This window comes from Mastomys coucha, unplaced genomic scaffold (assembly GCF_008632895.1).
Source record: "Mastomys coucha isolate ucsf_1 unplaced genomic scaffold, UCSF_Mcou_1 pScaffold15, whole genome shotgun sequence".
NCBI lineage: Eukaryota > Metazoa > Chordata > Mammalia > Rodentia > Muridae > Mastomys > Mastomys coucha.
The window spans coordinates 49401780-49418231 of record NW_022196897.1 but is presented as its reverse complement, the minus strand read 5'-3'; the positions used below and the strand labels follow the sequence as shown (position 1 = coordinate 49418231).

The following is a 16452-nucleotide window of genomic DNA, read 5'->3' as shown; positions in this document are numbered from 1 at the left end:
AAAGAAAAGAAAAGAATCAAAAAAAAAAACCCTAAAACAAACCCCTGTTTCCTCCCTCCTCCTGCTCACCATCCCACTCCCTACTGCTTACTGGCCCTGGCATTCCCCTATACTAGGGCATAAAACCTTCATCTGACCAAGGTCCTCTCCTCCCACTGATGACAGACTTGGCCATCCTCTGCTATATGCATGCTGCTGGAGCCATGAGTCTCCACATGTGTACTCTTTGGTTGGAGTTTTAGTCCCTAGGAGCTCTGAGTGTAGTAGTTAGTTCATATTGTTGTTCCTCCTAAGGGGCTGCAAACCCTTTAGCTCCTTGGGTCCTTTCTCTAGCTCCTTCATTGGGGACCCTGTGTTCAGTCCAATGGATGGCTGTAGACTCTAAATCTGTATTAGTCAGGTACTGTCAGAGCCTCTCAGGAGACAGCTATCTCAGGCTCCTGTCATTCATCACTTGTTGGCATCCACAATAGTGTCTAGATTTTATGATTGAATATGGGAAGGATTCCCAGGTGGAGCAGTCTCTGAATTGTCCTTCCTTTAGTCTCTGCTCCATAGTTAGCCTCTACAACTCCTTCCATGGGTATTTTGTTCCCCCTTTTAAGAAGGAACTAAGTATCCTCACTTTGGTCTTCCTTTTTCTTGAGTTTCTTATGGTTTGTGGTTTGTACTTATTGCCTACCCTTTTTTCAGGGACTTTGCTGTGATCAGGCCATTAATTGTTTTCTGATTTATCAGAGATAAAATTACTATTGTATTTCGCTGCTGATGTACCTGATAGGTGTTTAACCTACTCTATAAGTGACCTCAACTCCCCCGAGCCCCAGTCTTACTGTGTGTAGACTCACTTTAAAAACGCAGAGATGCTTTTGAGCTTGTGTCTGGGACTGACCAATAACAATGTCTCTACAGTCCTACGGAGGTTATGTTTCATCCCTGGCCCTTGCATCTGGATCTGGTCTTTTCAAATGTGGCATAGCAGTGGCTCCAGTCTCCAGCTGGGAATATTATGGTATGGAAATATTTTATAAATGCTGCCATGAAAATGTTCAACACATAATTACTCTATATTTGAGGTTGCTAGGAAAACAAACTATGCAGTAAAGTTCACTCCAGCATCACTGGGGAAAATATAATCTATAAACGAGGTTGTTCATGTAACTCATTATTATCATGCTTTAACTTTCAGTGGTTAAAAAGAGAGAGAACTCTTCATAGACTCTATATACTTATTTTCTCCCACAGACTTTGATCTCTTGTGGAAAAAAAAATCTTTAACATCAGAGCTAACTCTGTTTTTAAAGGCACATAACTCCAGCAATGATTACTTTTAAGCATATCTTTTGCAAAGTCAAGCCAGGGGCCAAGGAGTTCATCTTCATACTACACTGTGGGAAACAGTACCTATACTCACAAATCAGAGGGGACAGGTAGATAGATAGGTAGATAGATAGATAGATAGATAGATAGATAGATAGATAGATAGATAGGTAGGTAGGTAGGTAGGTAGGTAGGTAGGTAGGTAGGTAGGTAGATAGATAGATAGATAGATAGATAGATAGATAGATAGATAGATAGATAGATAGAGATATATAAAGATATAGAGATATAGAGATAGAGATATCTATTCCTGTGTGTGCCTGTTTTCTTGATTAACTCCAATGTAGAATACTTATTTAAAAGTTACTCTAATAATTGTGCAAAAAATGATAGCTTTTGCTATTTTCTCTTTTTCACACTGGAGTAAAAATGAGACATTCATGCCTTACAGAGAATCTTTATTCAGAAAGGTATTTGACTGTGTGTTTGAATATGTGTATGATGTTGAGGCAAGTAAATCTGGGAGACACATTTTCATCCCAGAGGAAACAAGACACTAGTGAAGAGACCAGAGGAGGTGGATTTTGCAGTTTTATTTTCAAATATAATGAGGCCGTTCCCATCTCCACATTCCCCCAAGGAGAGCAACTGAAAAGAGCTTAAAAGCATTCTGTGAAAGGAAACGCTTAGACACTCATGTTTCCATAATATCTCTGCATTGTTTCTGGAACCTCACTGAGGTGAGCTCCAGAAATGACATCTTCATTGAGACCAACCATGACATCAAGTGAAACAGGAGTGTACCTCAGAGTCTTCCCACGGGAGAACTGGGGCACACTTGCTAATGCAGGAGTTACGTAAGATCGTGAAATGACATGTATAAAATGGAAATAGCATGTTCCTGTGTATTTTTACAGCATCTATCTACTCGGAGAGATTCATGGGCCTCCCAACAAAGGATGATAATCTTGAACACTATAAAGTAAGCATTTCCCATTGTATCTAGGTCACTAATTTATTTCAAACGTGTTAAGTAATTTTAAAACAGTGATTCAGAGTTTGCAAATTCAGTTCTGGATCCCCAGGCAAAAATTATGATCTTTTGTTAACTGCAAAGCATCACTAGAAAGAAATTTTACTCTTTGGGGATTCTATTCTCTCTCCAATCTCCTCTCACTAACCTCCCTTTTCTCATCTCCCCTCCCCACCCCCAACGCCTACACAGCTTGAGCGGGTATCATTTATGCCTAAGGTCTCACTCATATGTAACATATGACACATAAACTTTCAGTTTTTCAAACTAAGAATCAGATGGAAGTAATGCAAATGATGATGAAAATGTGTTGCTCTGACTCTTAAATATTTATCAACCAAAGCAATACATAATTTCAGTATTGGTGCGAAGTCCATTGCACAATGATTTAGCTAGTTTTCTATTAGAACTTTGCAGCAACTAAAATGTTAATTTTTCTTCTTTTCCAGAATTCAACTGTGATGGCAAGAGCAGAATATTTCAGAAATGTGGACTATCTTCTCATCCACGGAACAGCAGATGGTGAGGTTTAAGCAAGACTCTTACACAGAAAAATACTGAGCCAGCATCACTTTGTTTAAGAAACATTAAGCATCCTCCTATGCCTATGCTCAGGGTCAGTACCTAAGAGTCAGGGACATTTCCATATTTGAGTGTGATCACTCGCTGCTGACAATGTCAAATGCATGACTAGATAATTGCTGGTGTTCATTTCCAGGCAGTACATTGTCACTCTAGGCTTTCTGGTATTTAGCAGCACTTTAACTCTCTCTTTCTTTCTCTCTCTTGCTCTCTCTTTGTTGCAGATAATGTGCACTTTCAGAACTCAGCACAGATTGCTAAAGCTTTGGTTAATGCACAAGTGGATTTCCAGGCGATGGTACATGATCCTGTTTTACCCTAGTTCACGGCCTTTGACTATCACCAAGCTAAAAGAAAGGGTTCTTGTGTGTGTGTGTGTGTGTGTGTGTGTGTGTGTGTGTGTGTACCTGAAAGCATAACTAAAAAATAGAAAGAGCAAAGTAATAGGAAATGAATCTTGGACTTTTTTGAAGCCCCTCAAGGGCTGAAGGTAAGTCACACCATCTATGGGTTTTGTGAAGAATGTGATAATCTATAGGAAATACGTTTAATGGTTTTGCAGCCCTGGCTGCTTACCTGCAGGCACATGTTCAGAATTCCTACAGAACCTAGGAGTCTCAGAGCAGCTAACAGGTTCTGTCTATTCAAGAAGAAACAATTGCAGAATGTTCCTAGAATCTCAGTGGCCGCCTGAGCTTCTGCAGGAGTCAGAGAAAGGTTCCTCTGTATATGCTCTGTGTCTGCCACCTGCATTCCAGGTAGCGAGAAGAATGTGAAATGAGGTGAGAGGAGGCAGTTAGACCAACAGTGGGGGCAGTCATTGGTAGCCATGTTCTCCTCACTGCAGCAAATACATTTCCTTCCCTCAATTGCTTGCATAGGACGGGACTCCAGGAAGGGAGTCTCTCATCTTTTAGAAGTTCGGATTTTTAAAATTCAATTTACAAAAAGTGAGATGAGATTTTTTTTTATGGCCTTTGTTTATTCTGACTTCCTAAAAGAAATTCAGCTCAGTAAATTTACAGCATTACATCACGACCCTTGCCACACTTATGGGATGAAGACAACCATCTTACTGGAATCTCTCCAAGTTTAACATTATGTTATCACTCCTCCCTTCTTTTACTTTACAACGATGTTTTAAAGTCCTATAAAATGTGTTTATGGTTATATGTGATATACTACATGATGGTTTTTTATGTCTTTTTTTTGTTTGTTTTGTTTTGTTTTGTTTTTTGTTTTTGCTTGTTTTTTGTTTTTTTCTGAAACAGAGGAGAACTAGATTTACAGGCCAAAAACCTTGTGGAATTTTTGAGCTACCATGGACCTAGGGGAAATTAAATACAATGCTTCTATTTTTGAAATGAAAAACCCAAGTGCCCAAGAACCAAAGTAACAGACCTAACGTACCAGTTCTAGAACCTAAGATTCTAATCCCTAGGCTCCGGCCCATTAGAACAGCTCAGCCTTAGACTCTAAAACCTACAGTTAGGGAATACAAAGCAGTACTGGATATTAATAAGAACTCCACTGTTTCCTACTCCAAATGTTCACATGCAAACAATTTTATTCAAGTGTTTTGTTTTGTTTTGTTTTGTCTTGTCTTGTTTTATTTTTCAAGACAGGGTTTCTCTGTGTAGCCCTGGCTGTTCTGGAACTCTGTAGACCAGGCTGGCCTCCAACTCAGAAATCTGCCTGCCTCTGCCTCCCAAGTGCTGGGATTAAAGGTGTGTGCCACCACTGCCCGGTTTATTCTTAAAACAATCATCCAAAAACTTTAGGAAGTTTACCATGATTTTAGAGCACAAGAAAGCCAACGTTAGGTGGGTTTTTCAGCTCTAGGAATAAAATGTTTTTTCTTTCCTTTTGTTGTAGTGGTACTCTGACCAGAACCATGGCATATCATCTGGGCGCTCCCAGAACCACTTATATACCCACATGACCCATTTCCTCAAGCAATGCTTTTCTTTATCAGACTGAACCAATGCAAGTATTAGCGTGTAGGACAGTCTGAAGACTTCACATGGATGACTTGGACCATGAATATTGTAAAGGCCGCTAAAAATTTAGGAGAGCTCAGAAGGTTAGGCTCAGTATTGTTTACAATGTCTTATGCTCTGTGAAATAAGAGAAAAGTAGAGCCATGCATCTTGCTTTGGGCACAATGTTTTATCACCTTGTTCATTGGAGTGGGGGACGGAAATAAAGACAGACGCTCAGGTTATGGTGTGTTGTTTGTGTGCACTAATTTCATGCTGTGTGTCCTATTGTGAAAAATGTTCCTAGTAGGAAAAAGGTATGCATGACACATGGGCACAGAGGGGAAGCTGGAGGAAGTTTTTGGTGTCTGTAAGGAGACCCCCAAACCCTAGGACAAAGAGCACAGTGTACAGAAAGCCACAGTTCAGATCACGCAGTGAATCAAGTCTGGATGCCTGCACTTTCTGCTCTACCTCCAAGAAATGTTTATTAACTTTAATTCCAAAGATTTCTCCAGCATCTCCAAATGTGTTGGGTGAGGATAAAGCCAAACTTTTGAATTCGGGTTCCTTTTAAAAAATATATTAAATCTGGAAGTGACTGCTTTGAATCGCTGTAGTAATTAGCAGTAAACTCCACCTCAGATTCCTAAACTGCTAAGTTAAACTAACAAAAGTAAAATGGACTGCAATATCTGAAAGAGGAAATTTTGCATCTGTAAGGTCTCCCTGGAGTTTTACATTCTAAAGCTCATTTCAAAGAAGAGAAAGCTACCATCCCTTCCCTGGCATCAATTAGAAACTTTGGGTAGTTTGCCAACTTTGTGATTCCCACAAATTTTTTTAAAGCCACATCAGGACACCAGAAAATGCACTGGAATGAATTTGGAGGCATCCACTAAGACAATGTCTGGAAGGTATGCTTCTGAGCTCTGGACTTTCCTGTGTTCTCTCTCCTCAGCCCACACTTAATTCTTCCTTTTTGATTACACAGTACCATGTCTGAAAATCTTTCGTTTCTACAGCTGGAAAGAACAATCGAAGCAAGGTTATATAGATGATTATAAGGTCCAAAGATCACAGTATTTTTTTAGATTTTTTTTCAGACATTTCTCAGCCCCAAATCCCTTCCACTACCCTGCTTTGAAACATGCTTCTCACTCTGGCCACAGAGCATGGTCCCTGACAGTGACAGATAGGAATGCTGGGTAGTGGGCCTTGGCCACAGAGCATGGTCCCTGACAGTGACAGATAGGAATGCTGGGTAGTGGGCCTTGGCCACAGAGCATGGTCCTTGACAGTGACAGATAGGAATGCTGGGTAGTGGGCCATCCGGAAGGACCTTTACAGATCCAGAAAGCCATCTCTCACTGCACTAAGTGGCTGAGGTCATGAGCCACAGAGAATGCTGTTCCCTTAATTTCAGTTCTTCACATCACATCATCTAAAGCAATCCCAGAAGAACCCTCAGAGTCTGCCTGCTTGGGAGGAGACAATAGCCATTAGGTACATCCTAGTGCTACTCTATCTAAGAATTACAAACAAGATGTCTATCAGAAATCTTGTTCTATCAACAAACGACACTTTTGTGGGCTTGGTGAAGCCATTTCTATATTAATAGACAGAAAGTGACTTTGAGCCTCAGACTTTGCTTCTGTCCTCACAGGACTGCCAAAAGACAAATCTACTCAGGCTGTTTCCCTACTTTGAAATCCCCAGGGATTCCCCCCATGTACAAATGAATCTTTAAACTCAACAGTGCAGCACGTAGAGTCTTGGACAATCTTTCCCAAGCATATTTTTCCAAGCCTTTCTCCAGTCACCAAATTCCATATTCCTCCACATCTCTACACACTGTGGAAGTCTACTGTAGTCACTAACCATTTTTGACTATCTTAAGTTAATAAAAAAATAAATGTAATTAATATATAGCACTGTAACCATATTAGCACTGTGGAGTAGAGGTTGATATAGGCTAATTACATCACCACAGAAAGCAGTAGTGAACAGCCATCTCCTAGAGTGATCTCCAGGGCCTGAGTCCTACGACGTACTACCAGAGAAAGCTCACCAAATGGCTTATGAAGTGCACACCTCTATACTCACGGGAGATTAACGTTTTCTACATTGCCCTTGATGGAGCCAAGCCAGAGCTCCTGTGTAGAAACATCTAGGTCCTCCTCAGGGCTTCATGATGTATGTTCATTCATTAACAGGTTCATTCAACAGACATTTGTTGAATCTGGCTGTGTACCAGGCATTGCGATACACCAAGAAGGGAAAGGCATTGGTTTGACTAGAAATACTTTCGTGTTTACATTTTGTCCTGCTTCACTAGATTCTTCTTTGGGGTTGGAAAAACAGAATGGCAGTGAAGAACAAAGGGGAGCTATTTTAGGTTAAAAACACCAAATTAAATGGATGCCTCTAGAGCATTGTATCTCTTTTCTTTTAAAAATTAGTATACTACTATTTCAACTTTTCTACATTTTACTCTCAATGTATTTGGACAGGGAAGTCCTAATGTTGCAAACTGCATATACAAAGTATACACCTATCACAACCAAGAGATAACCCCATGGTACTGGCCACAGAAATACTTAGAAAACTTTCAAAGTTGTAAATGATAATCTAATATTTCATAGAGAGAGTGAGGAAGCAGAAGCAGGCACATGAGAAGTTTGGTTAAAGTTAACACAAATAAGGAACTTCTGACATTTTAATTTGTTCATCTATCTACCTCAGATTACAAAGTGTGTTATTTATTTCCTTCAGGGAACATTTACTGACTCCCTGTGTTGGCATGGTGTGTGTACTTCAGGGGTTATAAGGATGAATGTATGTGACAATTTCTCCATTTGTAGGCTGTTTCAGGAAAGGCGACTTAACGAATCTGATTTTCCCAACATTTAAGCATTTTTTCAGAAGCTGACAGATCTTTATGCAAATGTTGTTGCCAAGCTGTGTGTAATGGTGAAATTATACTTTGACAGTAACTCTTTAAAATATATTAAACCCAGCTAAGGTTTTTTTGGAAATGTTGCCAATTAAGTGACTTTAATGAGCTTCTTGATGGTAACGTAATTAAAATTCAGATGTTCTAATTGTTAAAAAAAATTAGTTCTGGGAAAGTAAAATAAGCAAATGTAAAATGAATTAGGACTAATTTAAACGGTGATTATGTGGTCTTCTTAGAAGAGTCTACCAAAACAATGCTTTCAATTATGTTCTTTGTAAGGAAGAAAGAAGGCACCTAACAGAGATTTCAAATTGAATCAATAAAGCAGATATTCTGAGTTTATCCAATAAGGCAGGCTGAAAGATTGTGAGTGCAATAAATCCTTCGCAGTCTGAGAAAGCTCTGTTCTACACTTCCTCTGTATAATGGACAGGTACCTTAGCAATTTGGAGTGGGATAATTTTTAATTCAGGGAGAAATTAGGGTCTGGAACTCACCAAGCTATTCAGGGAGAAAACGATTTGGCTTGCAGGAAAAAGCACCTAATGACCACCTGCTCAAATCATTGGCATTCAATCCCAGCATGCTGGTCGCAAACACTTCTTTTGACACACAGGTAATGTCTTTGGCAAGCTGGAGCCATATGATTTCATTTCATTTGCTTCTAATTAATACTCAATTACTGAGTACTTTTTTTTTTTAAAGAACCTGCTATTACGCCCTATGTTTTAACAAATATTTGCTGCTATAACATGGCATCCTTTGCTCTGTGGTTATGGAGAGTCTGTGCTCTGTGAATGAGAGAGACACAGTCAGGCCAAGGTCCCAGGAACAGCCTGACAGACTAGCTTCCTTCTTTGATAATTACTGTTCATTGACCTGCTAAGACAGAGTCATCTGTGCCAGTCATTAATTGCTTGGAACAGGAATGTTTCTCACTGAACTAGAAAGTAAACTTTGGAAATGTATGTCTTAATGAAACACATAATAGAGTTTAAAACTGAACAGTATTTTTTAAAAAAAAAAATCCACTCAAACAGGATTTAGGTTGATATTGGACAATCCTTTCAAATAGCCTTTGAATGTGTTATAGATGTCTTATATCACACTTACAATAAGTACTTTTCCAACATTAAGAAGTGAGTATTAAAATAAATTGTATGAAACTATTGAAGAACTAATGAATTTTTAAAAGAAATTATAACTAAATACTGATTTTTCAGTATACATAGTCTTTTGTACTCACGGAAAACATTACTGCTCTCGTGTTTGCTTTAGAAAATTAAAGCAATGTTTTGCATTAATTTATTAATTTTCATACATCCTCTCCGTTTCGTTTTCCTTACAAGTGAAATAGATATAATCATACTTCTCATTTCATGGGGCTGACTATAAGCTTAAAATATTTACTATTTGTAGAACTAATGATGTGTAGCTCATAAGAAGAAAGTGTTTTGTAGATGTTTGTTTAATACATGAAAAAACACCTTTCATTGTTTTAAAAATGAACTGCTAAGAAATTAGTTGAGTCTGAAGTCGGGAATGTTTTTTTTTTTTTATTTTTGTCACCTCAGTGAATTTAATATGGGTTAGAATCCTTACTCGTTTGTCTAGAACTCTCCAACTACTTCTAGAACATTGGCCTTTTAGGAAGGACCAGTATCAAGGCTATTTTAAGTCTCCAAGAAAGCTCAACTGCCTTAGTACTTATCCTGAATGAGTGATTCACTCCTACACCTTAGCGACTATCTATCTGAAAAGCCTAATGTTTGATTCCTCCTTTGAGGTCTGATGTTTGATAATCACCTTTGAGGAACATACACTGCCAGGGCAATATGCAGGTGCCTTCCATGCACTTCTGGTGTGAGCTATGGCACATGGTAGAGACCCACCTTGATCTCCCTTGTGGGTTTATTCCTCAACCACATTTCTGCCTTGGAACCAAGGACATGTTTTATTCACTTACCCTTTGGTTTCATCATTATCTGGCTCTCAGCTAAGATGTCACTCCCTTTGAGAGAATGTCTCTGTTCACAAAATTTAACGTAGCTTTTACCAGTCAGAGCCTTTCAGCCACATTCCATACTTTTGATTCTTGATAGCACTTAGAGAGATCAGCAATTATCTTATGTGTGTGTGTGTTTCTTTTTTCTCTTCCAATACCTGAAGCTTCACCTGTTATTTAATCTCTCTACCTCCAGTACCAAAACGGTACCTAAAATGAAGAGCTCAGTGAGCACTTGCTGAGTGTTTTCTTTGTAAGACCTTCCCAGAGGACAGTTTAGGCTTCCTGGAACCTAGCATGTAACAGAACTTTGCCAGCCCCCTCAAAGAAGAGTAAAGAAGAAAATTCCTGAGAAGGATGTGGGCCAGAGCAGAACAGGGTTAAGGAGGAGTGAATCTATTCAGAGATAGAAAAGACACAAGTCTGTTCAACAAAAATAATTTGGACTGGGAAATGGGAACAGCCTACTGCATTGTCCCAGCTTAGACACTGCTGCTTCTGGATGAGTCACCAAAGGGACACCACACACTGAGCACACGTGGCACAAAGTGTTCAGACTGGGAGACGTCAGATTACTATCCGAAGTGAAAGGAACCTGACAGCTCTCGTTTAAAAATACTGCTCTTCTCCAGTTTCCCTTCAGGGTAGAGAAATCTTTACCTTGTAACTAATGTTAACTTTGAAGACATAATTTGTTTAATAAACATAGTTCAAGCAGCAAAGTCTTATTTTACATTATAAAACATTTCTCCACACCTGTCTTGGCCCTTTGATAGATCCCAAGTTCAGTTCCTAAAAATTTTATCAGTTCTCTTTGAAATTCTGATGATAATATGAAGTCATGATAAATATCTCAATGGAATGTGCCTTCCAGAAGCTGTACGTTGTTGATTATAGTTTTTTTTTTTGTTGTTTTTGTTTTATTTCTCGATTGATTGATTGATTGATTGATTTTGGTTTTTGGAGACAGGGTTTCTCTGTGTATCCCTGGCTGTCCTGGAACTCACTCTGCAGACCAGGCTGGCCTCAAACTCAGAAATCCGCCTGCCTCTGCCTCCCAAGTGCTGGGATTAAAGGTGTGCTCTACTACTGCCCGGCTGTGGATTATATCTTTGTCATTGATGATTCAACATGAGCTAACTGAACTTTCCGAGGTCCCACTGAGGCAGATGAGAATAGCTTGTCCTCCTGCAAATTGTAAGAGTCCAAATAACTGTGCTTCTTTTTTAGGTAGATCTCTCTTTCTAAGGCTTAGTTACTCTTCCCATCTCTATGCAATAAAGCTAGATTCATGACTTTCAAATCAGATGGGATGTTAATGGGTCTTACTAATGCCCTATTTTTTTGGGGCGGGGGATACATTGGGAAGTGCTTCATTGGATACCAATCATAGATCCCCAAGGAATACTAATGTAGAAATAGTTTCCCCGACTTAGGCAGCATTGAGAGAAAAATATTTTTGATGAATTGTGCTCACTTTGCCACCACCATCACCATCATCATCACTATCCACATCTTCCTTGGTGAAACATATTTAAATGCTGGTTGGAATTTTATTAGATAAACTCTTAGACAATTTGGCATAAAGTTCCCTGTTAAAGTAATCTTTGAGGTCATAAGGGCAATCAGAATGGGTGAAGCTACCCAGTGACCAAGGATAGTCAGTTACAATGAGGACCCTGCAAAGTAAAGGTAAGTGAGTTAGTAGGAGCTTCCAATGCATGAGAACTGTTGTCTCCCACAGCAGCTACACAAAAATAAGGGTCTGATTTTCCCACACCTTCCCAGTTTCAAAGAGAGAAACCAAAAGAGTGAGTTCTAAATGGCACACAGGTATCTGTTTCTACATTAAATAATAGTGTGCTTTATTTCTTTTGACTGTAAACTATAGCTGAAGCTCTGTGCCCCTCAGTCTGATATGAAACTGCAAATCTGAAGTAAAAATATATGTATTTGTGATTTAAAACAAAAAAAGTAAATTAAGTGTAACGGACTCATCCCCTTTGGGACCATGAACTCCTGACTACTAGTATCAAATTACAGCATTTGTAGTAAGCTCTTTATCAGCCATTATTAGAATTAAGTATAGTCAATGGAGTGTCTATTAAGTGGTTGCCCAATAAACATAGATAGGTTGATCTGAAAATGAAGCTTTACAGTGCTCGGTAATGTAATGACTACCACAGGGTCTATAGCTTCTTTCTGGTCACAGTGAAATTGTGTGTGTAAACAGAGAAAGTTATCCCATCTGTAAATCTCACTCAGGCCTAGACTCAAAATGATAGCAGCTTTCCAATCTTCCCACCATCTCTTCTCCACACCATTAGTGTCCTTGCTGATGTCTTCTAGCGAATGTCATTGGCGCATCATACACTCCCATGCCTGCTCTCCTGTCAACTCCTACCCTGCAGCCATGGAAACGTAGGTAGGGGACACTTCCATGATATCAGTTAACAATGGTCCCAAATTAGCATGGAGTATATCATGCCAACCACACTCTGAACAAAAAACAACCAAGCTCCAGGCAGAAAGAAGACTGACTGTGTACATCTAAAGCTTCTTTTCTTCAGAGTACATTTTTAGAGTGACAAAGAAAACTTCCCAAGAGTCACTGAAAAATTTCTTCCAGGTCAGGTCTGACTCCTTTGTTACTTAACAGCTGTCCATTTTTGTTAAAACAAAAGCCAAGTATACCTACAAATTGTCAAAGTACCTTCAACATTTATTATTTGCTTTTGCAAGTTATAGTATCAGGAACCATAAAATATTATTTATATAATCTTCTTAAGTAAGAAAGCCAAGTTCTAGGAGAAACACAGTACAAATTTCTTCTGTAAGACCTTTGATGTACCTTTGTGTGGATTATTTTTTAAAAAATTGTGAATTTATCAAATTTTTATGATATATAACAAATATTCTAAATAAAAAACAATTCTCACATCAACTTTGTGTCATATTTCTCAAAAAATATGTAAAGTCACAAAAACTATGAAAGTATGGTAAATAAGTGTAACTTTTAAAAAGTATTTAATTTTTATCATTAAAATATCTATTTTTGGAAAGTATCTAAATATTTGTTATATACATTGTCTATGTGTTTATGTAATTTTATAGATATATTTGTGTAATTTTATAAATATATTTATGTATTTTATAGATATATATGTATACATGCACATACATAAAAATTCTTACAATTCAATAACAAAAAATGAACATTATTTTTAAATTTGAAAAGGTCTTGAATGAACATTTCTCCTCAATGAACTTAGCTATTAGAAAAGTACAAGTAAAAGCTTAAATTAAGTACCCCCTGGTTATGGGTACTGCAGTGCTTTCCGTAATGGCCAGTAGATAGAAGCAGCCCAAGAGTCTATCAAATCAGTGGGGAAGGGCTGAGCAGTCTAATATATACATATACATACACATACACATACATATACACATATGCATACTCATACACATACTCATACACATACACATATATATACATAAATGTATAATATATATGTATATATATCACACATATTTACATGTGTGCTTGTGTGTATATATAAAGAGAATACTATTTGAGCATAAAACTTTCACATATCACAATGTAAATGAGTAGTTATACAATACTAAATGAAAGAAGCCATATTTCACATACATAGAATGTCCAAATAGGCAAATCCAAAAGAGCAGAATTCAGTTTGGTGGTTGTCAAGAGCTGTGTGGGTGGGAAGGAAATGAAAAACTGCTTACTGGATATGAGTCTTTATTTTCGAATGAAATGAGATGGCAGATATCAGAGGTGTTGGTTAGAGCAGTAAACACCACTGCTCTGATTATTTTAAAGGTGTAGTTATGAAAATTTTCACCCAAACAATTTTTAATAAGGCCTGGTCTTTTAGTATAAATAATCCACAAAAGCTTCCGTGTCACCTCTATAAACATTACAGCAGAATGTCTTCTGTCGAAGAAAGGGACAACTCCTGGGTAGTAGACGCTCTCATGGTTTGGAGACTCCTATTTTGGTCTATTCTTGCCAGGAAAAACAAACAAGCAAACAACAACAACAAAACACCACCAACAAAAATCCACTTTCCTCTACAATAAAGTTACGATTTAAGTTCTACTTACTCTAACCACACCTCTATTTAAAGCAAAGAAGACACCTGTAAGTTAATCCAAGTTCCTTTCATCCAAGGTCTACATTTTATATCCTGTGTGTGTGCAGTCAGATTACTTAAGCTTTGTAGATGTTAGAAACTCACTTCTCAAATCCCTGTGTTCTGGTCTTCCAGCTCCCTGATTACTCTTCCAAAGAGTAGTCCTTCTATCCCTGACTGTCCCTGTCTTCAGTCTAGACTCTGGAAGCTGGGTTTCCAGTCCTAAGTGCTTCTCATGCCCTCTGTGAAATCTTTAGCTGCTGAAGACAATAAAAGAAAAAAAAGTCAATCGAGTGATATAGTAAACCTTTTGTGACTCAGGTACCTAAAAATGAAACCTTCATTGTCACTTGGGAAAGAAATTGGAAGTTTCTCAGAAAGATGAACATTGAATAATCACATAACCTAAAAATTCTGCTCCTACTTATTTGCACAAAATAATTAAAGGTATATCCACACCAGATCTTGTCCACAAACATTGAAAATGGCATTATTCACAATGACTTAAAAGTGGAAACAATCCAAATGCCCATCAAATGAGAAATGAACAACCAAAACACTGGATTGTACATACACTAGTGTATTATTCAGCCATATAAAAATGAATTACTGGTTCCTGCTGCAATATGGATGAACTTTAAAGGTATTATGCTAAGCAAAAGATGTTAGACATTATATGAGAGTAGTTCTAATAATGTGAAATATGAAGCATAATCTAACATATAAATATAGACTGGCAGTTGTCAAGGGCTAGGGAAGGGGACAAGAGAGAGACTGCGGAGGAGTTTGGGTTTACTTTATTGGAGAGATGGCAATATTAGAAGGCAGCAATGGTCAGTTCTCTGAGTCTACTCAGAAACACCTAATCACACTCCCTAGTTGCCATTGTTTAACACTTCGAGATTTGCACTTAGCTATCTGACATCTGTGAGTGGGTTTAGACCTAGATCTGCCCCTGAGGGGCTTAAGGGCTACATAGAATAAATGAGAGCTATTTCTATTCTCAGGGATTTGCTTCTCATTCACAAAGTGAAGGAAAATCCTGGCCTTAATCACCAGAACTATTCTCCATTCCATTCAAACTATTGCCTTTAAAATACCTGGCCTACATTTGAGTGTCAAGTGAAAAGCAAAAATAAATTCAATGAATCTGCTGTCTTGGTGTTGTAGACTATCCACTAAAATGGATATTATATTTTGGACCAAGATATTCACTCATATGTACTTTGGGGTTTATCATTTTTATTTCATCATTTTCATCAATGTCAACTGTCCTATATGATGTACTTCTGAGGACCATAAAATATTAGAAGTGAATTGATAAGTGAAACCATCATTCAGATAGTCAGGGCAGCATTTTGTTTTTGTGATGTCATGCTTTATGCCTAGAAGCTATAACGAAGGGATACAGAAAGAATTGTAATAGTCATGGTCATTGATTCCTTGTTGACTGGTTTATGGAAAAGGATGTGGATGCCTACAGACCAGACAGATGAGAGAAAGCAAGAGTTTCTCTTCAGCTTCAAGAAAAGCCAACAGTTCATATTTTAGTGTGATCCATCAATGGAAAATATTTTGATTAAAATGGAAAAGGATTCTTACTGAAATGTGGTGAGAGGTGAGTCTAGTTGTTCCCTGCAGCACAACAGCAAAGAAGGGACCTCTCAAGGGACCTTTCAGCAGGGGATGACCAGGACTAGAGAACTTCAGCCACAGACCTGGCCTTGACCACAGAACAAATGACTTCAGGAGTTCATTACGAAGTGGAAACATACAAAATTGTTCTCTAAGATTGAAGAAAAAAAACCCACTAAATGATAAATTGAACTAAAATAAAGAGGGTTCTATTTAAATCAGGCAATAGTCTGCATGGCTTTACACAACATCTTCCATAATTTTATCACTCCAGTGGCACCAAAAAGCTGGGCCTATCTTCACAATCCATCTGATTACATGTGACTTGGCGATGCCGAGCAACTCTCAGGCAGGGGCAAAAGCTGATTACAAAGCGCAATGAACAGACAACAGTGTTGATGACTTCATTTTACAATTTCTTTATTTTTAGTATTCAGATCTCAAATGTTACATTTTCTAATGGCTGAAGTTACTTCCTTTCTGAGAAGACTTTGAAAATGACAATGTTTTAATTGGTTCACATTAAAGCCTCTTAGAAGCTTGAAGGAAAAAAAAATCTTTCCAGATGAGCAAGAGGTTGGATAAATGTAATGACATATGGTTTGGTTTTTTATAGCTACAATATGCAAAAAATAGTAGCATAGCACATGTATTCAATGATATATATGTATTTATACACATAAATATATATTCTGCTTATACATTATGAGATAAGATTCTTTTGTACAAATGTGATTTTGTTTTCTTTCTCTTTTTTGTTCGCTTTAAGAATAAAAATAACAACTGAA

General features: G+C 37.9%; 1 protein-coding gene across 3 annotated transcripts in view; it reads left to right on the top strand.

Moving 5' to 3' along the window:
• The window catches only part of Fap (fibroblast activation protein alpha), a 72409-nt gene extending 67250 nt beyond the window's left edge, over nt 1-5159 (top strand). For all 3 annotated transcript variants that reach the window (XM_031370425.1, XM_031370426.1, XM_031370424.1), the window contains 5 exons: nt 913-1012; nt 2238-2302; nt 2803-2875; nt 3160-3233; nt 4811-5159. In XM_031370425.1, the coding sequence (XP_031226285.1) occupies nt 913-1012; nt 2238-2302; nt 2803-2875; nt 3160-3233; nt 4811-4915 (417 nt within the window). In that variant the 3' untranslated portion in view covers nt 4916-5159. The remainder of the gene's footprint in view (nt 1-912; nt 1013-2237; nt 2303-2802; nt 2876-3159; nt 3234-4810) is intronic.
• The last annotated feature ends 11293 nt before the right edge of the window (nt 5160-16452 follow it).